The sequence below is a fragment of the Ptychodera flava genome, chromosome 10 (assembly GCF_041260155.1).
Source record: "Ptychodera flava strain L36383 chromosome 10, AS_Pfla_20210202, whole genome shotgun sequence".
NCBI lineage: Eukaryota > Metazoa > Hemichordata > Enteropneusta > Ptychoderidae > Ptychodera > Ptychodera flava.
Window position 1 is genome coordinate 15,340,887 of NC_091937.1, and position 16,404 is coordinate 15,357,290.

Consider the following 16,404-nt stretch of genomic DNA (forward strand, 5'->3'; position numbering starts at 1 on the left):
ACTAGTGGTGGACCAGAAAAGTACTGAAAAAAGTTTGAGAGTTAGAATATCTGTCCCTGAGGCGCATTCTATCTCAATATCAAGTTCTCTGTTGTAAAAATTGTGCACTACGTTGTACGCTGCTTTTTAACTTCAAATACAGAAATTATGTTTCCAGAACACAGGGCTACTTGCACTACAATAGCAGTGGAGTGTTCTACCACAGTATTAAGGAGCAGTGGTTAATATCTGCAGGAGTATTTTAAGGGAGGGCTACCCCTCTGTCTAGCTTGCAGTCTATTTTTGAGTCTATTCATATTGGATACTGATACTCCATCTGTCAATATCTGTCAGCCTAGCACAGCTGACCCTGACAACTATGTTATGCGATGATGCTGTGCATTTATGTGAACCAAAATATAGTAAGAAACATATGGTGCGTCCGCTCATTATTACACATTGTCGTTCCGGTATCAAATATATTATTAAAGTGCTGGTCTTATTTTGCCATGATGATTATAATTGTGGGGAAAGAGGAGTATGCCCAAATGATTGGACCTCAAGGAAAACATATGGTTACTTATAATCGCTACCACCGTTGCAAAACTAAATTTTGGAATGACCTCATTATTTCCTATGGTAAATTTGGACACCAGCACAGGAAAATAGGGGTGTCTGATTTGAGTAATTTCTCTTAAAGTTTAAAACAGGCTATTTTCAATGCTGTTCTTTTTCATTAATCCTTTCTTTGAGTGCTGCAGTGTTTTATGAATTTTTCTGTAATTTTTTCATAATTTTGGACCAAATGGACATTACATCTCATTGGCTGCAGTTTTTTATCAAAATTTTGGCAAATATCTAAAAAAATTGACAGGATTATATTTTATAAAAGTGACAAAAATTGACTTTGGCGCTCAAATGGTTTTAATTGTAATTCTGTTGCCCTGTTAGGGGTAATTAGTATTTGATGTTGCACAACAATGACATTGAATAGAAGAGAAAAAAATGGCGGCAAATAATCGTCTCTTCACTGTATATTCAATTATTTTTATGTCAAGATAATTATCATGTCCAAATTCAATGACATTTGCATCTCTGTATCATGCATGCTTCCAAGGTCTCCAGACTTCCCCAGCCAACCTGTTATGTTGGTTTGGTCCAATTGTTTCATCTGGTGTGTCCAGACCCTTGCATGGCAAAATACATGTAGGGGTGGAAGCTTCTGTTTTTCTCAATCCAGTTTTACCGTTCTACATGTTAAAGTTCTCATTCCCTTAGAAAATGATTAAACACTGAACTGCAACAGGAGTTCATTGTGTTTGGCCAGGGTTGTTTTTGTAGGAGTTGGATTTTCAGAATGTGTCAAGTGGTTTCTGCACCGAGGATGATTGTTCATAGTGTGCTAGGATTTCATTTCAATCTAGAGTCAAGATCCAGCTTGCTCTGCTCTTCTTTTTGAGTTGCTTTGTTCATATTCAATAGGTGGTCTGGTGATTTTGAATGACATTGGATCAACTGCCCAGGTCGAACTTCATGGTCACTTACATTTGCTACAATGAAAATATTGAAAGTGTTTATAAGCAGCTTATAATTTATTCTCAGCCAGATTGTCTGTAAAAGAGAAAACAACATCACAGACATACAAACAAACTCACTTTTCAACAACAATGTGGACAACAGATAGCTTTAATGATATTTTTAATGATGAATTTGCAAAAAACCTGAATAATAAAGACAGCTATTAAGTATTCAACCATTCTATTTTGTATGAGCTCATTTGAATATGAAAAGCCCCTTGGGAATTAATTTAAATATGAATAATTTAATTTTCTCCTAATTTTTGTAAATTTCCTGGTAGTCTGCATTTTTAAAGAAAGCAATTCAATATGAAAATTTCTGAAATTTTCAAAACAGAACTTAATGAAGAGTGTTGGCTGTTGTGTTACATCAAGTTATGTAATCACAAAAGTTCGAACAAAAGAGTGTCATTTAATAACAAATTTTGAATGTCCCATGTTCAGGTTGAACACTGAATTTTATATCCTTGTTTAAATTGACAAAGAGATCTGAAATGTAACTGTCTCCAATATTGCTCTCATATGTAACAACATCAAACCCATTACCTAGGGGTATTTGTAAGTCAGCATGTAATTGTCAAATCTAAGCTGGATTAATTTTGAAAATTCCTACAAAGGATGTTTGGTTGCCTAGTAACACTTTTCATGGCGACTGGTGCTAGTATAACAAATAGTGGAAGTGTCAGATGATAATTCTTGAATTTTTTGTGGAATCTGGTCTGTGCGATAAGATATGCAACTTCCTTACTGAAACTGAAAGCTGTTGACATCATTGTTAGAATAATTAACATCAATGAACTCCTGCTTTTCGAAGTGTACATGTCGAACTCCCCACACCAAGGCAGTCGGGAAACAAATAAAATCAGTTTTATTTTTCGCAATTTTTTTTCAGCCACTGTGTCTTTCCATTCCAGCTTGGATGGCAATCCACAAGTTAGAGTCAATAATGTATTCACACTAGTTTTATATAGTAATGTATTTTTAGATTGGATAAATTAATATGCTAGTGAATGCCATATGTCCTGTCTAAAACAAATGACATGAACTTATCAGATAAGCTACAAGTGAAAAGTAAACGCTAATGTCAAATGTAATGTTAAAAATATTATAGATAGACCCCTCAACCAAATGGAACGTAGATTTGTTGGATTGAATAAAAAAAAATAAATATAAATATAAATGTTCTGCTAGAGGACAATGTATCACCAATAGACAGTTTTTTTTTTTAAATGAAAAATCATATAGAAAATCAATAGAAAAATCATTTTAAATGATGAACTGTTGCAAAGTTAACCTGAATGTGCCCAGTACCTGAGGAAATTTGATTTCTAACACATACGACTTTAGGGACTGGACACAAATTACAGGGGGGGGGTGGGCCGGTGTTTTTGGGGGTGGGTCGCCATTTTCGCGCAAGCATTTTTGAAGGGTCATAAAATTTTGTGCAAGCCTATGGGGGAGGGTCACCTTTTTTCATGCATCAAAGCTGAAATTGCATGTGCACGTTATGGAATACTGAAAAAAGAAAAAATACCTCCTGGCACTTTCATTTTCTGCCATTACCATTTTCGGCGCGCCCTTCGGGCGCAAATTTCAGGTATAATAAACAATGTATTGATGATCCAAGCAGCCGCATTGATTTAAGTTGTCATGATTTCTACTTATTCAACACTATTGTGCATAACTGTCCCCTATAATGACTCTTTCAATAACAATTTGGGAGATTACTTATTTGACATCATTCTCCTATTGACAATACATTGGGTATAGGTCGGTGTCAAACGTTCATGTCGCTGTATGTACATTTTTAATTTTTTGAGGACATTGACAGAATACAAACTGTTCAGAATAGTGCATAGTGTCATCAATAACAACTGGAAGCTTCAGGTCGAACAACTTTTGAATAACAATTTAGGATCAGATAACCTATGAGTTATTTGTAGTTTCCTCATAGCCTACAATGTATAGTGAATCAACATTTTGGTGAAATTCCAAAATCAAATTTCTTGCACAACCATGGACTTGAAACCACTCTAGTCTAATCATGAATATTAATACTAATAATTAGGTGTACATAAATGCACAGGTTTACCAAGTTTTGTATTGGAAAAAATTATTCATAGTTTCATCATAGACTGCCATGTATGTGAATGGACATTTCAGTGAAATTCCAAAATCAAATTTCTTGCACACCCATTGACTTAAAACTATTCTAGTCTAATCATGAACATTAATACAATAATCAAGTGTACATAAATGCACAGATTTTCCTATTTTTGTATTGGAAAAAAATTATTCATAGGGTTTCATCATAGACTGCCATGTATAGTAATCGACATTTAAGTGATATGCCAAAATCAAATTTCTTGCACAACCATTGACTTGAAACCACTCTAGTCTAATCATGAACATTAGTACCAATAATTGAGTGTACATAAATGCACAGATTTACCTATTTTTGTATTGGAAAAAAATTATTCATAGGGTTTCACCATAGACTGCCATGTATAGTGAATCAACATTTCAGTGAAATTCCAAAATCAAATTTCTTGCACACACATGGACTTGTAACCACTCTAGTCTAATCAAGAACATAAATATCAATAATCAAGCATACATAAATACACAGATTTGCCAAGTTTTGTATTTAAAAAAAATTATTCATAGTTTCTTCATAGACTACAATGTATAATGGATCCACATTTCATGTGAAATTCCAAAAACAAAGTTATTGTACACAGATGCACGTGTTACCACCCTCTTCTAATCAAACACAATTATGTCAATTATTCAGGGTCATATATACACAAATAGTGCATATTTTTAATTCTGAAATTTTTTTTTTACAGTTTTGTCATAGACTCCCATGTATAGTGGATCAACATTTTATGCGAAATTCCAAAAACAAAGTTATTGTACACAGATGCACATTTTACCACCCTCTCTAATCAAGCACAATTATGTCAATTATTCAGGGTCCATATATGCACAAATAGTGCAAATTTTTAATTCTGAAAATTTTTTGACAGTTTTGTCATAGACTCCCATGTATAGTTTTGTCATAGACTCCCATGTATAGTGGATCAACATTTTGACAGAAATTCCAAATCAAATATCTTGTTCACATGTGCACTTGTAAACAACCCATGCTAATCAAGTATATCTATATCAGTTATTAAACATCTGTATATGAACAGATATAGCTAGTTTTATACTGGAAAATACACGTTCGTAGTTTTCTTATAGTCGACTACATGTATAGTGAATCAACATTATCGATAAAATCTAAAAATTACATTTTTTGTACAGGCATGCACTTTTTACCTGCCACTTCAAGCAAAGTACATTTACATGAATATCACACATATGATTTGATATTTTTTGGACAACGCGTTATATCGGCCACATTTTGCCTTCCTTTCGGAGGGCGACTTAAAAGTATAGCAAGTCAGAAGGGGTCTTTAACACATTGCGGGTTTTTTTGGGGGGTATTGAGTAACAGGGGAGGGTCACTTATTCCATGCACGGATAAGGGGGAGGGTCACTAATTTTTGCGCATGAACTTTTGAAGGGTCACTATTTTTTACGCAGCGGTTTTTCGAAAAACACCGGCCCACCCCCCCCCCTGTAATTTATGTCCAGTCCCTTATTATGATCTTTTCAAGGTTTCAATCAAAAGGTTTATTTACATATCTGATTTGATTACTATTCAAAAATCGTAAACGTGCCATATTTTCATGTACCCGTTGCAATAGCTACAGTCTATTTTGAATATGCAAATCAAATTATAGGTGAAAAAATGCTGAATTTGCTGCCTTGTGAGTTTGCAGAGATGTCAGTCAATCAAATTTGGCCATGAATAAAAAATTCTGTGAATACTTATCTCTGGATGTACCAGTTTTATTCCAGAGTAACTCTTTTTAAATAACCCATCTTTTGTTACATAACGATCAGCATGCCATGGTAGACAAGTATATATTTTATTAGGGTTGTTCTGACCAAATATTTGCTCACCAAATATTACACGTATGTTTGGCGTTGTACAGGGAAACACTACAAGCTCCATTGCAAAAAAAATTTTAATAGACCAAATAAGAAATATTCCAAAGTACATTTGTTTATTTATTTGTTTATATATTTATTATCAATTCATTTTAAAATTTAAGACCAGTGGGCGTATGCCAAGTAACAGACCTTGGAGAAATATGTACGTGATATATAAGTCAACAGAAAAATACATGACAAGTTACCACAAAATCATAAGATGCTGCAGAAACCATTGAATATAAATGGAAAAAGAGAAAACAATGCCATGTTTCATTTTCTAGAGTCCTTTGATTTTTCAATTCAATACATGTACTTCATTCTTTGAAAAAAATGCACAAACAAACCTCTGGCAGCTGCTTCTTATCATTTCTTTGCATTTTTTATCACATTTATGTAGCCAGATTATTAAACCTGTATGGTAACTAATTTTTGAACTTTTCTTTTTGTTTTGCTCCAGAATCAATTTTTTTTTCTCTCAAAGAATGCACATCCAGGGTATATTTTTTTATTTCAATTATGAAATGCATAACAAATTTTTGCCAGAGATGCTCACATGATGTTCAAATTAGCATAAACATACAAAGATCATGATTTAAACATTGAAATTAGATTCATGTCTTCGTATTTGAACTTCATACTTCTCAGTTGTGTAACAACAGACAAGGCGGTTTGACAGTTTTAGTAAATATTTCTTTGCTCTCGATACTTGCCATGGTGCACTATATTTAAAAGTTGAAAGAGCCATGTAAGCTGAAAAGCAGTTTTTTAACCCACTAGCTATTGTATTTTTTGCTTATAAACAGATATGTAACTTAGTTTAGCTTTTGAAAACTAGACAACTCATGTGTTTTATTTGCTTTAAGTTATGTTTGTTATATGCAGGAGATTTCCATCTACATCTTCATATCACAAAACTAGATTGAGCGAGTGATTTTTTGCCCAAATGAAAACCAAATATTTCACTCTTTCGATACCTGTAGGTTACTGCTATATCAGCGTCTCTACACGATTCCAGTGTCTTGGTTCAGAGAAGCATGCTAGATTTCTTGCTGCAGTGTCTGCCCATGCACGCTGCACGCTTGGAGAAAGAAGACACCGTTAACGTTGTGATGGCAGCATTAAACGTTGTCCTGAGGCGTGACATGTCGTTGAATCGTCGTCTGTATGCCTGGCTGCTCGGAGGTGACTCGAACAGCATTTCAGGGGGTCAGGACTATCATCCGAGGCTGCGCCATGCAGACAGCATTTCGAGTTCCATTACAACAATCAGCGAAGAAGAAGCATCGTATTTTGATTTACATTCAAAGGAATTCTTGATTGAATCCCTGAAGTTGCGATTGCACGATGATGAGCTGAACACTGCATGGGGAAGTGGGGGAGAAAAAATTGCTGCGCTGAAACCCTATCGCATTCTGATAAGCTTGTTGGACAAGCCGGAAATCGGAGCGGCCATTCTTGAGGACATTCTGATAGAGGTGTTTCGATCATTGTACTTGCACTGTCTGAGCAGCAACGTGGAACAAGAAAAAAGTGCGCGTAAACGAAGACCAAAGTCTCGGCGGCAGAGACGAAGCAAGGAAGAGAAAGGATCGTCAGAGTTGATCAAGACCGCCAATCTCTTATTCAGTACCTTTGAACCGTTCTTCCTGTGGGACTACATCGCCAGACAGTTCGACGCCTGCTGCAGGCTGAAGCGAGTCATGTCCGACGAGGACAGCATCGCCCACGGCAAGGTCACGGTGCGTGAGCTCTGCAAGTTGGTGGATTTCCTCTTGGATGTTGTGTCTCTGGTAAGTGTGTGCCTCCTTTCATCAGCCACTTCTGTCATCAGTCAAGTTCATTCATTTCACCGACAGTGAACGTGATTCAGAGTTACACATTTTTAGTGTCAGTATTGGTAGAAGGACAAAATTCGCAAGTCATTGATGATACTTTAATTATTTCTGTTTCACAAAACAGATACATCTTCTTAATATCTTCCTCCATGAAATATTTGAAATAAAGGATGTTTACCATGTGAATAAAATGCATCATGTACAGTATGCAGTGTTATTACTTATAAATGATTTCAAGTCTGGTCCAAAATTCAGTTGCCAACAATAACATTGCGCATAATGTATATGCAGAATATGTTGGCAAGTAGAACACTGGGCACTTCAAGGCAATGTGGGGAATAAAACAAGAAAATTTTATTTGCATCAACAAAACAGAAATACCAGAAAATACACTAACAATTGCATATAGTAGAGTTTTTCAATCAGTCAGTAAAATGCTACATGTAAACAGTATGTTACATAGCCATTAAGACCTATGGTTTACCGCTGTAAAAATAGTAGTACCTAGATTTGAAAACAATTTAAATGCTGTACATTATTGAGTGCAAAGATCTGTAATTCAGTACATCCATATAGAAATCTAAATTGCTTGATGAGAAATACAGGTATTCTCTACATCAGCTTTTCCTCCAACCTCTGTAGAAACTCGTGAAAATTTCTTCTAGGATAAATATACAACTATTCATGTCTTGGCAATTTTAGTCATTCCTTTTGAAGATCAAAAAATCGAATTCCAAACAAACTTGCAATTGGCTGAGCTACAGGGTGAGGATTGTATGCAAAAAGTCTAGTCAGAAATGTTGACATTGTCGTGATAGGCACACATTAATCATCATAAAACTCTTTCAGTACAAATTAATGTTGAGGAAGCTGTTTTTCTTCTGTCGACAGGAAACATACATGGAGACTCAAACAGAGCATCTTCCAGAACTTCTCTGTCAGATCACCATGTCGATGAGTAACCACTGCCTCGTGTTGGACGTCAGCGACATCAATGCAGGCTTGAATCTCTGTGCCAAAATCCTGACCAAGGTCCTGCCGTCCATGGCGACCACTCCGGCAGATGGTGGCATCACTCAGTCCGGTGAGTTCCAGGAGGCTGCCACCGCTACCCTGGAAAGCTCCGTCAGGGAAGCCAAGGTGATGCAGGTCGCAGATGAGGAAACAGTTGATGAGAAGCCATCAGAGGCGGTCGTCATGGAAACTCCTGGTGCATCTCCTGATGAAGAGATTCTGGAAGAGATCAAGGAGGAAACAAGGGAAGTAAATGGAGAGAATGGAGATGATGACTCCACAACGGTGGGAGATGAAGAAAAATTTGATCCGGAACAGCTGGAAGAGGATGAGATTCCAATCGACAGGATGGATGAAACAAATGTCTCATGGAATGACACTGACTCCAGCAGGGACGGCTCCAAGATCTCAAGCAAAGATGGAAAAGAATTCGTCAATCAAGCAATGCAATCCACTGAAGATGCGATCATGAAAGCGGGGAAAATCACGCCCATAGCCAATGCTGCCCAGGATGGGGAAGAAGAAGGGGAAGAATCTGAATCCGAATCTGAGTCTGAAACTGAGGAGGAGAGCCAGTCGGAGTCATCAGCGACCATGAGCGGCCAATCAGGAGAGCCTTCAGAGAAGGGAGAGCAGGAAGCTGCCAGCACCATGAGTGTCGCTGAGCAAGAGAAGGAACAGACACCGTTGTTTCTGATGCAGGCCTGCATGCAGTGTTACCAGAACTGCTTTGCCAAGTTCATCACCACCAAGATCTTACCCTGTTCTGAGATAGTAGGTACCTGCATGGAGTACATCACCACCTCAGGTAATAACTTAAGAACTACTTCCGATAGCCCCGAAGAGGAACCGCTCGGAGAGAAACACACAGACTCTTCCACTGTTCCGACGGGTGGCACTCTTTGCACTGCTGATGTTCTTTGCTACGGTTCTCTTCTTTTCAAACGGGTACACGTCTCAGGGTGCTGGGATATGTACGTGCATGACAGTTCATCTCACCCGCATTACCATCCATCGACAGGATACAGAACTGAGAGAGATATTGTTTTCTTGAGATACGGCAGAGGTGGGTGGGTGTCTATCATCTGTGGGTCACAGTGTGGTGATCATGTGACGTGTCATGTGATCGTCACCCGACTAACGCTTTGTTGGTGTCATGTGGATTTGCGGTGGTGTTGTGTAGCAGTCTTGTGCTATCTACAGTCGTGAAAGTTAAATATCTGGTTTTGAAACTCCACCTGGAAGTCAAATTAATAGCATGATTTCTAACATGGTTTGTTGTTTGCCTCGAAGTCTGCGATGTAAATTAACTTGTGAAATTAGCATACATCCGATCTCTCTGTCTTGCTTGCACCATTGCTCCATGAGTTCTGTTAATCTGTGGTTTTGTTGTTTGCTTGGCTTCTATCCCCACTTCACACACAGAGCATGTTTCTTCAACTTTGTTCAGCACACTATATCTCTTCTCGGTCACTTCTTCCTTTGCCTCCAGTTCCTCACCATGTGCCAATTTTTTTCCCCGTAACGGCAACATTTTTAAGGCAACACCTTGTTCATCAATTTAAATACATGTATAATGTTACTTGACAGTTGCTGCATTAGTTTACTTTACCTGGTACGTGTTTTCACACATAACATCAGCTTGCATATATCGTTCTGTAGATCATTGTAGAGTTTTGTACCCACACACTGATATGTATTGTCGATGGAAACCCCAGTCAACTTTTAGACCCCATTTTCGTTCACTTGGTCTCCCTCAATTAGCTGTACCATCCCCAAATCCCCCAGACATGTTCTGTTCAGTTGTTATTGGCTTTGGGCAAGCTTCAATTTACATTTATCCAAGCATGCCTACTTCATTGCTTACAATAACAATTCATGAAGCTTGTACCTTTCCGGATCTGCAGAACATTTATTAATCGCTGAAACAACCCCTTGTATGTCTTACCCATACAGTTGTCCGCGTTGCAGCTACTCTGTATATTATCTGCAATTCTTATTTGAGATAACTGTAAGACTGATAGACAGTACATGAAAGAGGGACTAACTTGCCATTTTTCTGTGACAACCTACTATAAAAATTCAGCATTTAAAGTGGCAAAGAAAAAACCCATATGGAATCAAAGTTTGTGACCTACATTAGTGGTTAGTTTGCCCATTTGTGTATCTGGTTGTTGAAATTCCTCCCAAAATAGAATCTTAATCAAATTCTGATTTAGGAAATTTGTGGTCGTGAAGTATGAATACAATATTGACAGTACCTTGCAGTTTCTAAACAAATATGATAAGTAAGCTTTGGGAACAAAAATGTTTACAATGTGTAATAACAATCACGTTTTGCACTGTCAGTCCTTCAAAAGTGTTTCATAAGATTGAGTAACAAAATTTGTAAGAAAATTATTTTATCCGCAGTCAGGGTCATGTTTTGCTGTCTCACTGAATTCCACTCAGTGAAATATGATGTTAATAGTCATCACTTGTGTACGTGAAATTCCAAGGAAAATATTTTTTCAAACGTGTTTAGACCAGCATCTAACAAAACCCGAACAAAAGCTGTGAGGTCATGTTTAGTCACATGATTTTGTCCACGGCCTTGCATACTGTCTGCTTTACAAAGTGTCTGTGCTAATCGGTATAGCATTGCGCTCTCAAAGTCTATCACCAGAGTGTGCGTAATATCAAATCTTCTCTTTAATGCCTTGTGCTTTTTTGAACCATTGATATGTTTTTTACACAAACTGCCTGTAGTGCCAAGCTTTCACTGTAAAGTTTTGCTTTGCTATGTTTTCCCTAAAATGACTCACCAATGAAATGCCTTTTGTTGTAAGTTACCTATGTAAAGTTGATAGTGAGCTTGTCTATAAACACAATGTCTAGGTTATTAACCCTTTGAGCGCCAAAGTCAATTTTTGTTACGCTTATAAAATATACATAAGTCAATTTTTGCCAGATTTTTGCCAAAATTTTGATAAAAAACTGTGGCCATTGAAATGTTGTGTTCATTTGGTCCAAAATTATCAGAAAAATTACAGAAAAGTTTTTAAAAATTGGTAAAATGTTGCACTAAAATTTTGGTGGGAAATAATACAGCACTCAAAGGGTTAACTGTCTGCTGTATAGGATTTCACTGTATAAACTACAGTTGAAGCTCTACTTTTCAGTAAGTGCAAGTCACATCCTTGATTGTCAAACTTTATTCTTGTAAACTCAACGTGATCGTTAATGCTGTACTTGATGATTGAATGTCTGCTTTACAAAGAGTCTGTTGTATCAAAATTCACTGTACATTTTGCACTCCACTTTCCCTATCTATAGAAGCTGTCAGATTAGATGGTAGCTCACTGCCCAAGCCTCACATTGATGCTTTTATTACTGCCTGTCAACTCCTGGTGGAGTTCTCATGTTTTCCTCTCTACTGTGATGAGAGCATTACCGCTAGCCAGCTGCAAGAAGCCATCAACAAAGGTAAGACAATGTCATTGTCAATGTCAAAGTTGTAATATTTTTTTCACTTTTTTGTTTTGTACATTAACTTTTTTCTTGTTCTCCTCCCCAAAGCATGTTAACATACACAGTATTCAGCCGGTCAACTCAGCCTGTATATGTGTAGACTGCGACGTTATTGTTGACATATGAACTCTGGTCCAGACTACAATTCAAATGTAAACAATAACTGCATTTATTAGCTCCGCTGTCAGCGACGCAGAGCTTATCAAATAGGTTGATTTTCCGTCGTCGTCCGTTGTCGTCCGTCGTCCGTCGTCGTCCGTCAACAATTGCCTTCTCCTCTGAAACCGCAAGTCCAATTGCTTTGCAATTTTATATGCAGTTCACTTGGGGTGACCTCACTTAAGTTTGTTCAAATCGTGGTGAAATTTGCATATTTGTATTTTTGGGGCATTTTTTGGTGTTTTTGGTAAAAAAATCTTCTCTGGAACCGCTTGTCCGATTGCTTTGAAATTTGATATGCAGTTTACTTAGGGTGACTTCAGTCAGATTTGTTCAAATCGTGGTGAAATTTGCATATTTGTATTTTTAAGGCAATTTTTGTCATTTTTGGTAAAAAAATCTTTAAAAATCTTCGTCTTCAAAACTACCAGTCAGATAGCTTTGATATTTGGTACATATGTCCCTAGGGATGATCTATTTCAGATTTGTTCAAATTGTGCAGAAATATGCAAATTTGCATTTTTAAGGCAATTTTTGCCATTTTTGGTCAAAAAATGTATTTCTCTAAAAGTACTGGTCTGATAGTTTTGAAATTTGGTATACAGGTTTCTATAGAGGAATTTAGTAATATATATGGAATTTCTGATGAAATCTGTATTTTTGTATTTTTGGGGCAATTTTTGCCATTTTTGGTCAAAAAATGTGTATTTCCAAAAGTACTCATCTGATAGCTTTGAAACTTGGTATACAGGTTCCTACAGATAAACTAAATGATATTTATTGAAATTATGATGAAATCTGCAATTTTGTATTTTTGGGGCAATTTTTGCCACTTTTGGTCAAAAATTGTGTATTTCCAAAACTACTCATCTGATAGCTTTGCAATTTGGTATACAGGTTCCTACAGATCACCTTAATGATATTTGTGGAAATTATGATGAAATCTGCAATTTTGTAATTTTGGGGCAATTTTTGCCATTTTTGGTCAAAATGTGTTTCTCATAAAGTACTGGTCTGATAGCTTTGCAATTTGGTATACAGGTTTCTACAGATGAGCTAAGTAATATATGTGGAATTTCTGATGAAATCTGTAATTTTGTATTTTTGGGGCAATTTTTGCCATATTTGGTCAAAAAATGTGTATTTCCAAAACTACTCATCTGATAGCTTTGAAATTTGGTATGCAGGTTTCTATAGATGAACTAAATAATTTTTATTGAAATTATGATGAAATCTGCAATTTTGAATTTTTGGGTCAATTTTTTCCATTTTTGGTTAAAAAATGTGTTTCTCAAATATACTGTTTTCGTGTCTTGTAAGCCCTTGGGGCTGGGTGAGGCAACCAAGCTGTTTAAGACCACACATAACACTTTAATAAATTGATATAACATAGCATAACATAACTGCTCTAACAGCTTTGAAATTTGGTATACAGGTTTCTATAGATGAACTAAATTTGATCTTTTGAAATTATGATGAAATCTGCAAATTTTATTTTTGGGGGCAATTGTTGCCATTTTTGGGCAGAAAATTTTATTCTCCAAAAATTACTCATGAGTAGCTTTGGTTGACATGTTCTTAGGGATGATCCCATGTGATATATTCAAAGTATGATGAAATCTTCGATTGTGTATTTTTGCAGCTATTTTAGCTACTTTTTTCTGGCCACTGCATTGAGCTATCAAAGATTTCCACCTTCTTCATCAACATGTGTCAAAAATAGTTATTCTCTACATAAACACAGCAGAGCTATATCGGCCGCTAGGTCGCTTGTTATATTTGCATGTTATGTTATAAATGTGTTGAAAAGGTAAATATTAAAAGGTGCTTCAACATGGTTTAGGAAGAAGAACAAGAACTTGCAATTGACATACGTAACAAAAATAGCAAAAAAATAATCAAAATTTACAGCTAATTGACCCCTTAAATTCACAACACGATACAAAATGTTTTTCAGTTGCAGTAATAAATCCAGGTAAGCTGTTCAGACTTTTATTCCATGCGTGGTTCTACATCTCGTTGCCAGAAAATACAAATAATTGTTCGTCTTTTCAAAATTTCTGATAAGTAAAAAATGGTAAGGAGGCTATTATCCAAGGGGAAATTAAAATCTCAAAATCACTGGGTGTTTTCTGTACATGATGGTAATATGATTGACAAAAGTTAAAGGTATACTGTCACCTGTTCCAATTTTGCCACAGTTACCATGGAAAGAGAAAATCTAACCAATCACAGATGTAAAGCGGGTGGCCGCTTTTTAAAAAACAGCGCCCTCACATGGCCATTTTGAATACCAAGGAACGCCCCTTTGACTATATATGGGCATATTTAGATTACAGGTGACTGTATACCTTTAACCATCCCTCTGTTCAGGTATTTTCTGTGTCGATATTACAGAAGATTGCATTGATATATTTCCATCACAAAGGGGTCATGCAGATCATAAGACATCTTTCTGTAACCTTGATGTATATACATCATGGCTGACATTCGTCAGATACTAAAACTGACCATTCAAATCTTGTCTTTTCAGATGGAACCTCATTGCCGGAGTGGCTGCAAGCCCTGATCACATGTTCTTGCTTTGTCAGTAACTTTGAAATCCAGAGCACGGCTGCAGCTACAATGTTGGACCTGATCAATCTGACCAGATCAGTCGCCATCGAACCAAGCGGCAAGTCGTTTGTGCCGTCTCCACCGAGCAGTCCCCCATCGACAGGTCCCGGCAAGGTAGCTGTCGTCATTGTACCAGCCATTGCTCAGGTTCACCTTGATTACATCACGGAAAATACCATGTTCTTCCAGGTAACGTTTCAAGCTCATGAAATTTCTGTGTCCTTTCTCAAAATTGCTGATGATGTTTATTTCTCAGATTTTGAAAACATGTACAGTTATACTAGTCTTGTGTGTCGAACTTAGTGCTGAAGGAAATATGTTGAAAACCTTGTGTAGTAAACCATCAGAATGATATTAATTTTCCAATATATTGATAATTTGTCGATCATTTCTGGTTCTTTTTGTTTGTTTTGGGAGTTCCATGATATGCAGTGTTCTCATCATTGTTCATGTTATCTGTTGATTCATGTACCCATACTATACTGTCAGCTTCAGTAGGCAAGCTGCATGTCAATGTTTACCGAAAAGGGCTAAGGGCATTTTACAATCATAAATTAATAATTCAATTGTAAAATGTAATTTTTTTAGTAATTTATTAATTACTATTTTCAAACAATAATTTAATAAATGAAACAAAGCAATAAGAAATAGATTAATTTTGAATAATTAATTGACACAGCGTAAGGCAATTGTCTGTCCTTCTCTTTCAACAGCTGGTCGCCCGTAATTTGTGGGGCTGGCTGAGTGCCCAGACCCCGCAGTATCACCAAAAGACTGCAGACCTCTTCTATCAGCTGCACAGTGTGGCGCCCTCTATGAATATATGTGAGGATGTGATTGGAAGATCTCTGTTACATGAAGACAAGGTATGCAATTCCAATGTAAACATAGTCTATATTGAAGTTTCAGAGGATCTATCTATTGTATACTGTTGATGTCTACTTTTCCATTATGTTATGCTCTGACCAGTATTATAATTTTATGAAATAAATAGACTCATTGCTGTCTTGTAATCATTCAATACCAAGTGAGCTGAAATTTAAAGGGATTGTACACTTTGAAACCTGCCATTTCTATAACAAGGTGACAGAGCCATTTAAATCACTGGTTATACGAAGCGTTCATTTCTAGGAGCTTATTTTTACTTATTTTTACGCCCAGTATTGGTACACAACCAGCTTCAAAGGAGACTGGGTTTGTGATGTTCCATCAGTTTCTTGACCAGCATAGTATGCATAACTTTGTTTATGGAGCAACTTTGTTAGACATATTCATTGTGTATATTGAAATGAAATGTTTATATTCAGCAATACCAATGTAACCATCTATCCATTAGAGCCTCACCTAACTCATATGACCTCAATCTGACATTTGTTGCAGGCTGTGTCAATTGAAGGGCATGTGAAATTTGCCTTACTATGGCACCTTATCAGAGGAAGAATTTTGTCTGTTAGTCCGTCGACAATTCCAAGAACATTTGACAGGTAAAATGTGTAAAATTTAGAGAACACTCCTTACATGTACATACATATACATACTGTTTTTATATACATAGATGATGATGGACAGGAGAAATTGCATCTTTAATTAATGTTTTATTTTCCATCATTTTGACTGGTACATGAATCGCATATTTGCAAAATTTCCTGCTAAAAATCATTCAGTAT

The 16,404-nt window shown here is 36.5% G+C and overlaps 1 protein-coding gene across 1 annotated transcript in view; it reads left to right on the plus strand.

Moving 5' to 3' along the window:
* Nucleotides 1-16,404, plus strand: part of LOC139141518 (protein DOP1A-like) — a 64,835-nt gene that overhangs the window by 7,849 nt on the left and 40,582 nt on the right. The window contains exons 5-10 of the mRNA XM_070711111.1: nt 6,584-7,393; nt 8,330-9,518; nt 11,768-11,917; nt 14,655-14,926; nt 15,451-15,603; nt 16,118-16,221. Of these exons, the coding sequence (XP_070567212.1) occupies nt 6,584-7,393; nt 8,330-9,518; nt 11,768-11,917; nt 14,655-14,926; nt 15,451-15,603; nt 16,118-16,221 (2,678 nt within the window). The remainder of the gene's footprint in view (nt 1-6,583; nt 7,394-8,329; nt 9,519-11,767; nt 11,918-14,654; nt 14,927-15,450; nt 15,604-16,117; nt 16,222-16,404) is intronic.